At 37.5% G+C, this 17706-nt stretch overlaps 1 protein-coding gene across 5 annotated transcripts in view; it reads right to left on the reverse strand.

Annotated features, from left to right (window-relative positions):
* The window catches only part of SLC1A7 (solute carrier family 1 member 7), a 55733-nt gene extending 44917 nt beyond the window's left edge, over positions 1-10816 (reverse strand). For 3 of the 5 annotated variants that reach the window (XM_087960287.1, XM_026665887.2, XM_087960288.1), the window contains exons 1-2: positions 10442-10816; positions 8836-8915 (exon numbers count right to left, since the gene is read on the reverse strand). In XM_087960287.1, the coding sequence (XP_087816413.1) occupies positions 8836-8915; positions 10442-10582 (221 nt within the window). In that variant the 5' untranslated portion in view covers positions 10583-10816. The remainder of the gene's footprint in view (positions 1-8835; positions 8916-10441) is intronic. The other 2 variants (XM_087960285.1, XM_087960284.1) reach the window with 1 other exon arrangement.
* Between the last annotated feature and the right edge of the window lie 6890 nt (positions 10817-17706).

The raw sequence follows: 17706 nt of genomic DNA on the forward strand, positions 1-17706 counted from the left end.
CTCGGTCTCTGAGAAGGAGTCAATGTCACCATGGTGTGTGGTTGTGTCTCGATGGTCGATCTCGGGCCGCTTTTCTGGGTTCGACGCCGCCTCGCCGGTTGCTGGTTGTGGCGTGATGCTCGATTGCCGCATCCGAGCCGCTGATTTCTTGGCCGCTTCAGCCGCGGCGACCTCTGTGAGGGCATCGGCGAGGGAGATGTCGCCCTTCGCCATGATGCGGCTCTGGAGAATGGGGTCTTGGAGTCCCAGGACGACGCGGTCTCGCAGGGCTTCGTCCAGATCGGCGAACTCGCACAGGCCGCCCAAATCTCGTAGTGCCGCTATGAAGTCGCCAAGCCCCTCGCCCTCACGCTGGTCCAGCCTGTAGAAGTCATGCCGCCGGATGAGGATGGGCACGACGGGGGCGTAGTGGCTACGCAGCAGGGGCTTGAGATCGCCCCATTCCATGGTCTTGACGTCCTCTGGTTTGGCCAAGGCTTTGGCCATCTTAAACACTGCAGGCCCGCAGTGTGTGAGGAACACAGCTCGTTCCTTGTGGCCGTTTGCATCTTTAAGATTGCTACTCTCGAGGAACATCTGGAACCTATCGGTATAGGATTCCCAGTCCTCGGTAGCGGGGTTGAAGGGTGCGGGTGGTGAGTTGATGCCAGCCATGCTGCTTGCTGCTGCTTGCCGCCTCGCCACGTGCTGGGTGGTCTCCTTGTCTCACGATCCCATCCTCGTCGCCAGTGTTAGATCGGGTGCAGATCGGTTCGAAGGAGACGCGAGACCATCTTAGTGATTTTAGCTCTTTATTTAGAATAAGAACAGTTTGAAAAAGTCCAGCCGCGGCAGCCCTTCATATAGGGCTCGCTGCGGTTCGGCGGCCAATGGCAGCGCTTTGAATCTCCCGTGATCGGCACAGCCAATCGCAGTAGATTCTTAACGCTCCAATCACGGCCGGGGTTTCGACCAATCAGGTCGCGGTCCGTCTGGACCAATCAGTTTCGAGGGTTTGGAGTATGCTAATATCGTACACCAAACTATAATTGGAATGTGGAGCCTTTCTACTAGACTTCTGACCCTGATCTCTATTTAAACCTTTCTAAACAGGCAGATGAAACTGTTTCTTAGGCACTAGGCTGGGTTGATCCATGACAGATCTGTAATCAACCATATTTTAAGCAGTCCAAGAAACAAAACAAAAAGCAGAACAAAACAACAACTTGTAGTGCAACAGGGAAAATCAGCTGAAGGAGTCCAACCATGAAAAAGGGCAGTTCTACAACTTCATTCAGCTCTGAATCTGTCTGACAAGATGATTATTTCAAGAGCCAAGTCATCTTTTTTTCTAACTCTGATCTTTTCTTAGCAAACCTGGAGTTTCTGGGTGGTCCCTTTTCTCACTTCTGGTTCCAAAGTTTTAGGCTCCAGGAAACCACTCCACTTCAAAGCAGTCAGTTGAAAAAACAAAGCAAAAACTATATACCTTAAGCCTCAGCAGGCTAGTCTTCTGCTGAAGAGAAGGGAAAACAGGTGAACTCTTGTTCCATGGAGACCCTGATAGTCTCCTGAAAATTGGTCAAAATGGAGCTTTCCAGAGGGCTTTTAATTATAGTAATTAGTTAAGAAACCATAAATGGTTAATTCTTAATTAAAATGCTGATGGTTTAAATTAATCTCAAAGTTCGTTCCATTTTATTAGAGTTGTCATATTGGTACATCTGGGAAAACCTGAATCTGAGAGTAATATGGCTTCCAAAGCAGACAGTTGCATTGTTAATGTTTTTATTTCTGTGAACCACTAAGATTCACAAGATTGTACTTGTTTAAAAAAAATCCAATTAATAAATAAACCAAATTCTTCATTTTACTCCAGCTTCACTACCTACTTTGGAGAGAAATGAATTTTGTTAATTAAAAAAAACAGCCAGATCACCTGTAGCTGCCCTTAATATAGCATCTGTTTGCACTGCTCAGGACTAATTTTCTTTACTCTGCTTTTACATCCACTATCTCAACATGCAATCATGGTTAAAGAGATTGGGAAAAGCATCTCCTAACAATAATTGCTACAATATCATTACACCTTCAGAACATTTATATTCAAAGTAGTTTAGGCTGTTACAGGAGTCAACACCGACTTGAAGGCCAAAAATAAAGTTATGGTGAAGATAGACTTTTATCAAATACATGTCTCTGGACTATTTTCTGCAATACACAAATAAACAAATACTATTTTGACTCATTTTTGAGGGGGCTTTGGGACTTGTTAGAGAATATATCACATTTTATGTGATATTTTATGAAAAATATTGAAAATTCAAAAGGTTCACAAACTATTAAGCATCATTGTATATAGTGAAAACAAGCAACAAGCAAAAATTAAAATGCTACAACTATAATAGAAGTGAATTCATGTAGATATTTTAATACCGTTGTTAATTTTAAGTCTAATAATTTATTTATTTGATTTGATTTGTCAATCGCTTACAAAATAATAGGTATAAGTATATACATAATTATGAATACATGAAATGGGTACATATAAGAAAAATAAAAGAAACAATAGGACAGGGACGGTAGGCACGTTGGTGCGCTTATGCACCAACAAAGATGCATAAACATCTTTGTGATTGTGCAATTGTGAATAGTAGGCTAAGCTGTTTCTCACAATTACAAAACTCCCACACAATAAAACCTGGCTGAGATCTGTCATCAGTGCCAATCTCAATGAAGAAAGGAATTTGTAAAATAGTCTAAAGCCATTCCATTTCAGACTCCCAGAGTTCCTCAGCCAGCTGGCTGAGGAACTCTGGGAGTTGAAGCTTAAAAGGTTGGAATCTAAAGCCATTCTCAGAAATAAGAATTATAGCAAAATTACACCAGAAGACAAATTACACAACTATGCACCAAAATCACAATTAAAAAAAAAAAATCATAGGATTCCATTGAAAAAAAACCCCAAGATAAGTTGTGGTGGGTATCATGTACTGTGGGGAGTGAGCCAAACCTTAAAAAGACCTTCTTAATGGATCAAAAGATAATATTGATTTTGCATTAAGCTTTGGGGACATGTATCCTGCCCAAGGAAGTTTGTGAATATATGGCACTATGTCAGATTATATGGTCTATTTCAGCATAATGCTGGTCTAGCTCAGATGATTATATTAGAGTTTTAGGACTTGGCTAGCCTAAGTCCTAAAATTCTGTACATAACAGGTGGAATTGAAAGGTGCTATTAAATACGGACTTAAAATGCTCTCTAAAGAATCTCATGTGTTTTTCCTAATGAGCTACAGAGCTGTTAGTTTATTCAAGGCAGATTGTATCTAAGAATCTCATGAATATATTTTGATTTTTGATATTTTTTTTTAAATTTAAATATTTAAAAACAGCATAAATAACTACAAAAAGAAGACAATAAAATAAATAAAATATAAAATATCAGTAAATAAACAGTGAGTTTTCAATGGCCACAAAAACTAATTTGATTGTATAGAACTTAGTGTGTTTTATCAGAATGCTAAAAATTCTGAACAAAATATTAATATCATTATTTAGTACTATTCCAAAGATAGATGTACACATTATAATCATATAATAAAAGAAAGTAAAAACAGAAAAAAACAATAAAAATATAATTAGAAAACCATCTGCTTTCAATTTTTCTTACATTGTACTCTTACTGATAATTGCAATCAGCATGTACAAACTTTTAAAGTGGTTTTTCATTGCAGTCCTTACAACAGTTGTTTTCCTGTAGAAATCTTATTCTACCTTTCTACCTTTGCCTTATTGTGTGATGTAACACTAATAATTAACACTGGGGAACCATTTCTGCTTAACCTTCATCCTCCCATAGTTACATTGTAATTGTGTCTTTATAATTTTGCATCTACTTTATAATGCATTTTTACTGTTCTATCTCTCTGTCATATTTTAATAGCAGCTTGTATATATGTCCTAGGAGGAGGCAAGTATTTTTAATTATATTTCTTTCACATTTCTATTTTAAGAGGAAAGAAACACTTTCAATAAGCAATAACTTTTGAGAGGAATCAAAGGTAGATCATAACAAACAGAAAGTCTTATCTTCTTAATTTTAAACATCATTTCTTAGCACTAAACAATAAAACGGATAGCTGCAGTAGCAGTTTTATTCCATAATAAAAATAAGAAAAGCAGAGAGTGCTAAAACCAGTGTAGTAGACCAGATGTGAAATGCAATTTGCAAGTAGAGAGCTTAGAGCAGTGTTTTTTTAAAATTGGCCATTTTAAATTGTATGGACTTCTAGAATTCCCTAGCTAGTATATAAGTTGAAGTTCATACAACCTAAAGTTTCCAAATTTGAAAAACACTGGCTTAGGGTATTCTAGAACTAGGGTACAGTTTTGGAAGCAAAATTAATTAATTATCTCTGATAATGTGCTAGCTCCTTTAAGTCTGTCTGGTTCAATATATTTTCCTTGCATATTTGTAGGAAAAGTCACTAGGAAGTGGAGGAGGAGGAGGAGGAGGAGGAGGAGGAGGAGGAGGAGGAGGAGAAGAAGAAGAAGAAGAAGAAGAAGAAGAAGAAGAAGAAGAAGAAGAAGAAGAAGAAGAAGAAGAAGAAGAAGAAGAAGAAGAAGAAGAAGAAGAAGAAGAAGAAGAAGAAGAAGAAGAAGAAGAAGAAGATGAAAACCTTCATGAACTTGTCACCACTGGAACTGGGGAATGCAATGCAATATATTTCATATATGTTGAAATTCAGAACATGTTAGTGCAGGAGCCAGGATAATATCTCTGCACACAAGAGAAATAGTAACATCTCTCATTTAAACATGGCTTGTGGCTATTGTCACCCATCCTTAAAAGGCCTATCCAAAAGCAACTCCCACTGAATTTAATCAGACCTACTCTGAGAAAGTGGATATAAGACTAAAACCACAGAGGAATGTCAACAGAGACGCGCCAGTTCTTAAAAACTTTAGACTTGAGCAATAAAACAGCCTAAATGTACTGTACAAGTTTACAAATCTATTTTTAAACATACTGGTAGAAAAACCAATGGTTTTCTAAAAGTCATCTGTCAACATAATAATCTCTTTTTTGTACAAATCCTTCCAAAAGAGAGGTTAATTTTTGTTTCATTAAAAAAATAACTACAACTTAGGAACCTGCTACTACAGGCAGAGTGAGTGTGAAATAGGAGTTGAGAGACAGGGAATGATACTGTTTAGCATAGAAAGCCACACAAAGTTTAATGGAGTTGGGCAGCTTCTAAATTACATGAATGAAGCAAGCAGGCAGGCAGGCAGGCAGTAAAAAAATCACAACGAAGCTCAGGAAAGACATGCTGGAATATACCTCCCAACCAATGTAGAAGGAGAATGAAAAAAAAATGGCTGATTTCATGAGGTTGCTGAGCAGCTACACCTGCTTTAATTAGCAATGGAAGTTTTGATCTCAATTATGGTTATAAGTTGAAGACTATATTCATTCACATATGTACGCACTCATATATAAGGAGATCTTCTGCATGAAGATCTCCTTATATATCTTTTTTGTTTTGTTTTTGTCAGCCACACTGTTTAGCTGCAAACCACCAGTCCAGTTTTGTGTAATGTAGACCTTTAAAAGAAGCTAGCAACACTCTTGACTTGGGCCCTATGTAGATCTGGCTGTGACTGGGGCATGAGTGACTGTATACCTGTTAGAAATCATCAGGTTACTTCTATGTCAACTTATATTTTAAGCATAATTGTAACACTAATAATTAACATACATTCACTTCACTTGTTTGCATGGCCCGGTTTCTGGCATGCTGTGGCCCAGTGCCAGTCCATGGACTAGTCACTAGGGGTTGGGGACTCCTGGTCTAAAGTACAGTACTTCCTCCAATGAGAAGCCCTTGGTGCTCTCTGAGCTTGGTTGTTTTCTTGCATGTTTCATTACCCAAATTTGGTAACATTACCAGTGCTAATATTTATTTCAGCCCTGAGCTACAAATATTCTCCTTTATTGGTACTTCCTCCATTATTTAATTCCATTAGATATTTTGTTTCATTTCAAAATGTAGAGAACCATTTCTATAAAAGACGGATGTCACAATGGGAAAACTTTAAAATAATGTTGAATCATGTACAAAATCTGAATTTTGAAAAATTATCTGTCATTAAATAAAGCCCATTAAGACCCATTCATTAAGAAGTTTAGTTCATTTAAAAAAGTAATACAAATCTGGAATTCATTTGGGCTCATGGAATCTGAGTGAGTGAATAGAATTCTCGTGATAGAAGAGAACATTTGTAGCTCGGGGTTGAACAGTGGGGTCCTTGTTGTTCTCTGAGCTTGGTTGTTTTCTTGCAGACATTTCATTACCCAATAGATAACTGCCAATAGGTAACTGTGCACTGATCATATTACCTAGTTGAGTAATGAAATGTCTGCAATTACAACAACCAACTCAGAGAGTACCAAGGACACCACAGAATAGAGTTTTCTATAGCAGGGGTCGCCAACCTTTTGGACCTCAAGGACCACCAAACTCATAATTTTAAATCTCAGAGACCACTAACTGGTTCTGTGGGTGTGGCCTAATTTGTAGGTGTGGCTTGGTGGTCATGTGACTGGCTGGGCATGGGTTGTATGTAAATATTATAAATATTTATATAAATATTTAATTTTTTATAAAAAAAAGAGCAACTTTTACCCAAAATCAGGCAAAGCAGGCAGGCAGATTGAGTTGCTCACAGAATCATTCAATCTATCTGTCATCGGCTACCTGAGTCTGTCACATAAAATTTGCTTGCCGTGAGTCTGCACTGATTAATAGAACCTTCAGTCCTAAGGGAGGTTCGGCTGTTCTTAAAAACAGAGCCGAAATTCTAAAGACTAGCTATAAAGCAAGAAATGCAATGACTTCCTGCTTCCTAGCTAATGGGCCTATGGGCCATGTGGGCAGCACAGCTTTGTGTTTCTGCGCAGCCTGGATTAATTGCTTTGGGGGGGTGCTCTGGGGGTGATATTTCTCTGCGGCCCACCAAAATTTTCTCACGACCGCTGCTCTATAGTGTGCTGTCCAGACAGTATATAGTTAATTGGGAATTGAGATAGTTAAGTGAGAATTGGGAGCTGTCCCCTTAAGGGAATGCCTCATGGCAAATGTAGTTAATGCATCATGGGAAATGTAGTTCATGTCATGTGATCACATCTGTAATCCTTATTGGTCACTGAATTGACCCTTGGTCGGGTTGGGGGAGTTTCCTTTACTCTTGCTTGGACCCCAGCATCGTGCTGGTGTCTCACCCTTTGCCCCATCGTTATGGGATGAAGATCACTATAACTTTCACACTATGAAGTCAACTATGCAAATATTTGGACATTAAGATGAATCTCGACATAACTGTGAGTTATACCTTGAGGATGCCTTGTGATTCCAATAAAGAAACTTTGTATGGAAGCCTTTGTAGAGTTTGCCTGACTGTCTTTATATTCAGCCAGCAATTTAAAGACAGAACATATTATATGAACCCATGCCACTCCTAGCTCCTTTTGGCAGTGAAGGTGAACATGAGTGACTGCATCTGAGAAGTAGTCAATGCTTCTTGAAGATGTTTGTGATGGCACCTGCCTCAAAAGAAATGGCAATAAGTCCTCCCTTGATCCAGCCTTGCTGAAGAACTATTACCGTCTCCAGCCACGCCTTGTGAAGGTCCATCTACAGGGAGTCTTTTTGAAGCAAGTCATCTGCATCCATTTCAGTCTGGATTCAGAGATGCAGGGGTTAGATGCTACCTGCTGATCGTGTGACTGCCGACCTGTATTTAGATCTATTTTTATATTAGTGTTGCTTGGTGTTTTTAGATTTCTAAAATATATTTTATATTTTTATATTTTATAGCCACCCAGAGTCACTTTTGAGAATGAGATGAGCATACATCAAATAAATATGATAGATAGAAGAGAGGGAGGGAGGGAGGGAGGGAAAAAACAGTCAGGGGTCATACCTTACTAAGTACATTTACCATACTTATTTTTAAATCCTAGAAAAATATCAAAAATTTTGAAATCGTTTTTTTTAAAAATATCATAAAATCCTTTCTACATTTTAACTTCCTTTTCTCATCAACATAAAACATGAAGTTGCAGAAATGATCCAACGTTATTGTTGGCAGACTCTAGTTGTGATACACTGTTTTCTGATTAGTATACAGCAAGTTAACTAAACCATAACTCATAAAACTTAAATGTTTACTGTTGTAATGTGTTGTAGCAAGTGATGAACTAGGATGATTTAGTTATCAGATTTGCACACTGTTTAAGAACACTCAATTCCAAAATTGTTTTACATTTAAATCAATTCACCTTGATTCTAACATTTTTTTTTCATCATCCTAGCTTCTGAAAACTTTTATAGGAAAGGCACCTTAAAGAAAATCTGCAATATTAGCCATTACCATATCTATTATTATAATACTGTATCTGATATATATGCCATCGTAAATGTGAACTTTGTAATTATAGAAATAGAATGTACCGGTATTATTGTTTCTGCACAGCCTTAAGTGTATCTGATATTTTTCTATAAATTCTTATATGTACATCATGCATGGAAAAACAGAGAAAGTTTCCCAGATTAATTTGCAGTATAAAAACAGGGTCATTAATTGTTGTAATATCTCTTATAAAAGAGATCAAAAGGGTTTTGCTTGTGCAACTTTTTCAGTTCCTCCAAATATATATTATCTGGATTAAACAGGAAAGCTAGTCGCTGTTTCTGCCAAAATAATATTCACACAATGTTATTTGGAATGAATCATCTAAAAAGAAAACTATACAAAAAGCAATTGGACTGATATAGGCTAACTTACCTTGAAACAACCAGAGGCAGAATCAACATTTTCAACATTCTCATCAATAATTCTCCAGGAAATTGGAAATAACTAATTTCCTAAGGAAATAAGGAAATGGATGAATTGATTTTTTAAAAAAGCATTTATCTCAAAATAGTGTTAAGATGCTTTGATATCTACATTATTATTTTTTTCTTCAACACAACAGCATAAGAAACAAACAATGGAATTATGATAAAATGAACATATATTGAGGGTATTAATAATTGGTTTTCTTTGAAATGGTGATTTTAATACTCCTTGGATTCTCAAATGAATGATATATTTAGTATAAAAATGATGCACCTAGGAAAGAATTTAGTTTAGCTATTGTTTGGGGGGGGCGGGTAGCACTAAATTCACAAACCGCCAGACTTACCTGTCTATATCTCAGTTAAAACAAACTGAAGCAATATAATTCATGAGAAGACATCAGAACCTTGAAGTACTCATAGCTTATTAAAAACTCATCAGGGATGAATGAAGCAGGTGTGAAGTTCATGGTTTGGATGCTATAGAAGAATCTCTCCTATGCTCCTAGTTTTTCTTGGTGCTGGGACATGCCTCAGAAGTTGGCAAAGAACATAAATTATGAACACATTCATACAAGAGGCCCTGCTTATTCAGATACCTTGACCATAGACCTTTTAAGGTTTTCCAGGTCAAAACCTGCAATATTCAAGGAACTTCATTTTGTGTTTAGCTTTTCACAGTGTTAACCTCCCAAGTCATCTCTCCATTTCACAGATCAACTTGAATGCAACTAGTTCAGAGCTATACTAGCTAAGATGGCAAACCAGAAGAATTTTTATGCTGTCATATTGCCTGCTTTCCTGATGTGTACTTATAGATTTTGCCATGCAAAACAATTCCCTTACAAAGTGAATGCATCCATGATGAAGATTGTGACTCTATTTTACTCACAATAGGGAGACAAATTCATATTTCTCATCTTCAGCCAGCATCTTTGGGGCACACATTGTACAACTTTTTGTCTTTGTTGTTTCAAAAAGAGAAAATTCCTATTATTTCTAAAAATAGGTAATAAACCATTTCTAGCTAGCTTACCCAGCATGAAGTGTAAACTATGGAAGTGGGTAAAGTGGAAGGAAGCACAAACAGATGAATCCCTCAGGTTTTCCTAAAACATACTTTCTAAAATAAATTCACTGCTAACAGGTAAATAATAATAATGGGGACCTTTCCCTGGAAATCTATTAAGATCAACAAAACCACTTTAAAATAAATGGTTTGTGGAATGTAAGTATTAGAAAAAAAACACACGTTAGCTTCACTGGGATTAGTATATTCAGACATACCAGGAATTAACAACTATGCAAGATTTTTTTTTAAGGTTCCTGCCATTGGAACATCTTCAGTATTTAACATTTTATACATTTCATTTTGCAGTGGCTCAACTTTTCAATGATTAAAAAATATATATCTGGAGACAGCTTTCATTTTCAGAACAAGATGTCTTGTTCTGCAACATATCAATTCATCAAAATGTCCTTCATGACAACACCTGTTTTATTTTATGAATCGTTTGTTCCTCAATGATGCTATACCTGCTCAGATCACTAACCTGGGAAGAAAGGTGCCTTGTCCTCAGAAAGAATCCAAGAAGACATCCCACTATGACAGATAACACTGAGAGAATGAGTAAACCGTTCCTTTTGCAAACATCCTTGACCCGACCTAGCATTGTTTTGAAAGTAACTGCCATGGTGTCCTCAGTGATCTCCGGAGGAGAAACAGCATCCCATAGACACGGAGATTTTTAAAGCATGTGTTGTGTTCGAATAGCAGGCATAGATTAGATGAAAGCATTTGTGGGACTGCTTAGCTGACATGCAAGGTCGCTCTTCTGCCAGTAGCCACCAAGCATGTATTTCCAAATTAATACTCACAATCCTATTAGTGACTACATCAATACGAACCTCAAGGAAGATTAAGAACTCTGGAAAATGAGAACAGAGTGGAATGGTATTTTAGAAACCACAGTGATCTTGGAGTAAAGGAGTGCCTAGTATGAAAATAAAATAATTGTGCATTGTTCAGCTGTTGTAAACAGAGGATCCTTAATAATGGTGGCATAGAGGAATGCCATGCATACAGTAGATACCTTCTGTTTTCATTCAAAGTGTAGGTGATTAACACTAATTGAGCACAAGATTAAACTTTAAGTAATGGTGGCATACTTTTCACTACTAGCAATACATATAATCAGGAAATATTGGAAGCATATGGAAAACACCTTGCCCCATCAACATTTTTTTCAGGTAAAACTTATTCGCCCCCCCCCCGCACTACCAGTGAATTAAACTACATGCGTTTGTATGGTTTATAAATGTATTATGTATAACTTGCTTTGGTCATAAATGTATATTTGCTATAAGAAATTTTAAAAATATAGTTTATTCAATTGACTAATATAGCTCTTTATTTTCATCTGCTAAGTAGAAGCAGGTAGCCAAAAAATGGCAGTTGGAAAACTAAAAAAACCATTAACATTGAAATGAAACATTTTCTTTGCAATGTAACAAGTATAGAAAACATTTTTTGAAAAGGATGTGGGTTCAAGGCTCAGAATACACATTTTGCTACATTAAATATTATTTAATGGCACTCATTTTCTTAATCACATGTTCAATATTTTTGAAGATCATCAGTTCAATATTTTTGAAGATTCACTTATATTGTCATAAAATGTTCCACCCTATTTTTAATTGGTTTATATCTTCATTTTGATGTATTTTTTAAAAGCAGCCATTATATTTATTTATTCAACTACAGTGCCCACCCAACTTGAGATCCAAATCCACATTTACCCTGGGCAGTTAGAGAAGTAAAAAGCACAACATAAATAAAATAAGATACATAAAAATGCAGAAAACAAATTAAACAAAATGGAAAACCAAGACAACTAAGATAAAAACAGATGCAATATATGTCAAATATAACTAAAGGGGATTCCATACGTTCTATCTCAAGGCCTAGGAGAAAGCTGTTTGTTTCATTTTCTTTTTTTAACTTTAAAATAAATTGTTTGGATTATAACATATTTCCCATTTGGGAGTAGATCTTTGAAGGAGAGGAAATATTATATTTTTCTTTTACTAATGAATCACTTGATTGTTAGACAGGTGACCACATAAATATGACAAACACATAAACAACATCTACTCCAGGGGCATTTAATATAAAAAGTGTACATTCATTAAAGTAAATATAAAAGAAAAACTAATATAAAAAAAAAATCCATGTAATATCAGCTTGGTATCACTATAATGATTAATTCATTCCTTAAATGTCTAATTGAAGGTAGATATTTTTCTGGAATGTTTCTAGAGATTGTGGTGACATAGACATCTTGAATTACTATTGGTTTTATATTGATGTAGGAAGTTATCACCCACCCCTCTCCTAGAAAAATGAAATATCCTATGAAATATTAAAAAGGCAGAATATTTCTCCTAAAAAGAGTAGAAACTCAGAAGCAGAAATACACCTCAAAAGCAGAAAATCACCCACACACACACACCTTTGCTGATGGACCATTACTCTGGCCTGGGCCAGAATATTTTACATAACAAAGATCTACTCCAGGTAAAGTTATAATAGGAATTGCCCAAAGCCCTTTTCATTACACCATCATCCACAAAGCTCAACCAAGCCTGGAACTCAGGACAGCCTACAGAGTTTCCCCTGCATGGCCCCATGGGAGTCTGACAACCAGTCAGAACACAAGCTCAAATTCAAATCTCAACAGAGGGTATAAGACCAAGGGACTCTCAGCATCTCAGCCCTTCCTTCTCTTTTCCTTCACCTTGGAGCATGTGATCATTCTTCTTTGGAGCTCCAAGCCATGTGGTCCTGTCCACCATTAAACCATCTTTCCAAACAGCCTCCATTTTTCTAGTGTCTTTTTCCCCACTTGGAACTGAACCCAGAAGGATGATTCTTTCAACAGGGACAAGCAGACAAGCCATAAATGTGTAATTAATTTGTGAATCACACACATACCTTTCTTGTGCCCTTTTTTATATATTTGCAGGGATTATCAGCTATTTATCAAACTGGCCAGATGCACCATGCCCACCCCAGCTCCGTGAAGAGGAAAAACATCGTGAAACATCACATGATGGCAACATGATGCTGCAAGTTTGACACCCATGAACTATTAGGACATTTTTTCTTTCTTTAGCAACCATTTTTATTTTAAAAATACTGAAAACTCTTCTAAAAATAACTATTTACAAATTGTAAAAATATTTGCCATCAAATATTTTGCAAATTACAAAAATAATCACATTTCTAAATACACTTTAAAGTAAAAGTAAAGGCTAGGATGCTACACTGAAAGCAGGAGTGGATATTGTACAAAATACCAGTTCATCCCAAGCATTATCATTTGTATTGAAGTGCTCATGAAAGTCATATTAAAGATGATGTCTAGGATCCAGAGATTATGCTCATACTGATTATTTCTTAAATGATTATTTTGAAAGTTAATCAGCCAGAACAAGGGCAGAAGAAACTCAAGACAAATACGCAGATAAAAAAACCCACAAAAACGGACATGGGAAAAATAGCAGTGTGTGTTGAAATGTACAGCTACAGGTGTTAAGAGCAGGTGGCAGTAGCTGGTCTCAGAATGCTAAACAGAGCTGAATTTATGTGGGTTTTTGGATAGGGAAGTGCCAGGTGATCCTAGAACTCAAATCTTGACTACAAAATAACAACAGCAACCGCAATTTAGATATGAAAGGCAGCTGGGTGATTTTGGACCAGTCACTCTTTCTCAACCCAGGGTTGTTGTGGGGAATATAGGGAGAGTTATTCATAAAAATCACAAACAAGGACAATGTGGTAAAAGGCAAAAGCAACCCATTTGTGGCTTGCTACCCAAAACCAATATGGATGTGTAACTGTATAATCAACATACCTCGGAGTTATTTTCAGGGAGCCTTTATTTATTTTTTTATGCATAAATGCTGTTCTACATGCTACCTTCGTCACAAGTGTGGCATAAGCAGATATTTTATTTTATTTATTTATTTATTTTTATTTGATTTGTCAATTGCTTACAAGATAATAGGTATAAGGATAAACATAGTTATGATTACAAGAAATGAGTACATATAAGAAAAATAAAAGAAACAATAGGACAGGGACGGTAGGCACTTTGGTGCGCTTATGCCCCCTACAGACCTCTTAGGAAAGGAGTGAGATCAATAGTAGACAGTCTAAGGTTAAAGTTTTTGGGGTTTGGGGAAAACACCACAGAGTCAGGTAGAGTATTCCAGACATTGACCACTCTGTTGCTGAAGTCGTATTTCCTGCAGTCAAGTTTGGTGCGGTTAACCTTGAGTTTGTATCTATTGTTTGCTCTTGTATTGTTATGAAGTTGAAGCTGAAGTATTCATTGACAGGTAGGACATTGCAATGTATGATTTTATATACTATACTTAGATCAGACTGAAGACAGCGTAGTTCTAGGTTTTCTAGGTCTAGAATTTCGAGTCTGGTGGCATAAGGTATTCCACAATGAGTAGAGGAGTGGAGAACTCTTCTTGTGAAATATTTGCGGACTTTCTCAACTGTGTTAATATCAGATACGTAATGTGGGTTCCAGACTGATCTTGAGTGTATTTATTCAATGAAACATTGCATTTTATTTAATATTCTCTTCTTCCAAATTACCTGTATAGAGTTGCAAACAAAACTCAATAGCTTTTTGCTAATAATTTAAAAACAGAAAGCAATTTGATGGAAATTCCTTCCTTTGATCCTTCCATAGTATGTGGCCCCATTTTTTTTTATTTTATTTTTTGAGCAAACGAACAGATATCTCCTTCAAACTGCAGATTCCTCCCAGATTTCCTGCCTTAACAGTTGTGTTTATTATGGACAGAGACAGATGCATAGGAATGGCTGAATTTCTTTGCATTTTATAAAATATATTGAATGCTACAAAGTGACAAAAAGCACTCTGATGAAAGTACTGCAAAGCTGAACCAAACTAAATTGCTACATCCCTATTTATTAACTGATGGTAGATTCTGCCCCATGTGCTTGAAAGAAAACATCACCAAATAATTATTCAGTGCAACTCTTGGGGCAGCAAACACACATTTTTAATGATGATTTCCATACAAGGGATTTTCATATAATTCTTACATAGATGTTTAGAGGTATTTAGAGACAGTATGCAACCTGTGGCTATTCACTACTGATATAATGATATATGTTAATTGATACAGTATTCAGTTCAATGAATTTCAGGGCAGTTTTGCAATGCATAAAAGCAGTTGTATTAAAAAGGAAATTAGTACTTCAAACATGCCAACAAACAAAGCTATACATTTACAGTATATAGCAAGAACTGAGTATTATTTATATATTGCTTGAAGGGGTGAAGTGTGAATGCTTTTAAAAACTCATGTAAACTATAACACTCACTTATAGATCACCAAACAATTATAAAGATGTGAAATATAATATATGCAAGACAATACTCTTGAAATGAAATCAAAACCAAGAATATTTAAATGATTTTTACAGCAATGTTACTCAAACTACAACATTCTTCTAAAAGGTTTCATTTAAGTCAAGTTGAGCACAATGTAACTTATTCCTAGGAAAAGGTCCACAGGACTGTGACACAAGGTTATCATCCCGTATTTACTTTTGTGGAAGTAATGCCTCTCGAATTCCACAAAAAAAATGTGCTTTTTCTAGCATTAGAGAAAAAGGGAGAAACTTGGTTTCCTTAGAGATTAGGCCAGCATTAAGAAAACGGGAAGAAGACTTTGGTAATGTTGGAAGAAATATCCTTCTGGGTTCAGTTCCAAGTGGGGGAAAAGACACTGGAAACATGGAGTCTGTTTGGAAAGATGGTTTAATGGTGGACAAGACCACATGGCTTGGAGCTCCAAAGTGAAATGAACGATCACATGCTTCAAGATGAAGGAAAAGAAGAAAGGGCTGAGATGCTGAGTGTGCCTGGGTTTTATACCCTCTGTTGGGATTTGAATTTGAGCTTGTATTCTGATTGGTTGTCAGATTCCCATGGGGCCATGCAGGGGCAACTTGTAGGCTGCCCTGAAAAATGCCAGGCTTGGTTGAGCCTTGTGGATGATGATGGAATGAAAAGGGCGTTGGGCAATTCCTATTATAGCTTTACCTGGAGTAGATCTTTGTTATGTAAAATAGGCTGGCCTAGGCCAGAGTAATGGTCCATTAGCAAAGGTGAGGGGGCTGAGTTTCTGCTTCTGAGGTGAGTTTCTGCTTCTGAGTTTCTACTCTTTTTAGGGAAAATATTCTGCCTTTTTAATATTTCATAGGATATTTCATTTTTCCAGGAGAGGGGTGGGTGATAACTTCCTACAGTAGGAAAATTAAGGAAGAAATACAAAGAAAGGAAAGGAAAACGGAGAAAAATTGCACACCTTAACCCTACCCCTCCCCCCCCAAGAAGCGCGCCCTCTGGTGTTTGTCTTGGCGATTGATAGGCCATTTCATTTTCCCATAGGCTGCTGCGAGCAGAATTCGTGCTTCTGTCACAAAGAAAGGAAGGAAGAATCTTTCTCGGCTGCGCGGCTCCCGAATTACCAGTCAAAGAAGCTGCCCCTCTTTTTTTTCTATATAAACCTCTGCAGCTCGGGTTACGAGGCTCTCTCCCCCCCTCCCCTCCCCCGCTTTGGTCTCAGAAGAAACAGTTTCTGAGGGGAAACAACTTCTGCCTCGGTTTCTCGCCCCGACCAGTTAAACCAGCGTCTCCTGTTTGGCATCGTCCAGTTGTCTTTGGCTTAAAGCTCCATAAAAGGGCGCTCCAGGTTGGAGAACCGGAGCTGAGGGAAACACTGCAGAATGTTCCGCCCATTCCTACCACTGGCTTGTACAGTTTGGGGGGGGGGAGGGAGGCGGGAAGGTGTTCTCCAAACTTGGCAATTTTTAGACCAGTTGGACTTCAATTCCCAGCATTTTCCCCAGCCACCCACAGCCTCCTTTCTATTCTGGGAGTTGAAGTCCACAAATCGTACAAGTGGCCACGTTTGGAGAACTCTGGCTTTAGAGGGAACGCGGGCTGGGTACTGTCACTTCAGAGAGGTCGGCTAATTTGTAGCTAAATGTCTATGGAGAGTCTCAGTCACCCAGATCGTGGCTGTCCCAAAGGTGCTTTTTTTTCTTTTTTCCCCCCAGACGGCAACTGGACTTTCTGGTTTTTCTTTGAAGACGTTTCCTTTCTCATCCAAGAAGCTTCTTCAGATCTGACTGGATGGTGGGGAACTGAAGGATTTATACTCCTCGCAGACAGCTAGTCCTATTCTTTTACTCAAGGGTCTTCAAACTTGGCAAGTTTAAGACTTGTGGACTTCAACTCCCAGAATTCCTCAGCTAACATGACTGGAGGAGGAATTCTGGGAAGTCTTAAACTTGCCAAGTGTGAAGACACCCCCCCTTTTTTTTTAGCTAAAGTCCAGTTGCCTCTTGAAAAAACACTTTTGGGACGCTAGTTAGCTAGATAAGCTAGTTAGCTAGATAGGACACTGTCTCTTCCCACATGACTGCAACCATGTTGCTTGTATCTTTACAATGTATATTTTTTATTTTTTATTTGATTTGATTTGTCAATGGCTTACACAATAATAGGTATAAGGATAAATATGAGTAAGAACACAGGAAATAGGTACGAATAAATGGGGACAATAGGACAGGGACGGTAGGCACGATGGTGCACTTATGCACGCCCCTTACAGACCTCTTAGGAATGGGGTGAGGTCAATAGTAGACAGTCTAAGGTTAAAGTTTTTGGGGTTTGGAGAAAAAGCCACAGAGTCAGGT

The sequence above is a fragment of the Notechis scutatus genome, chromosome 3, assembly GCF_049901735.1.
Source record: "Notechis scutatus isolate UNSWTSFEM ecotype Mainland chromosome 3, rNotScu1.2, whole genome shotgun sequence".
Lineage (NCBI taxonomy): Eukaryota > Metazoa > Chordata > Lepidosauria > Squamata > Elapidae > Notechis > Notechis scutatus.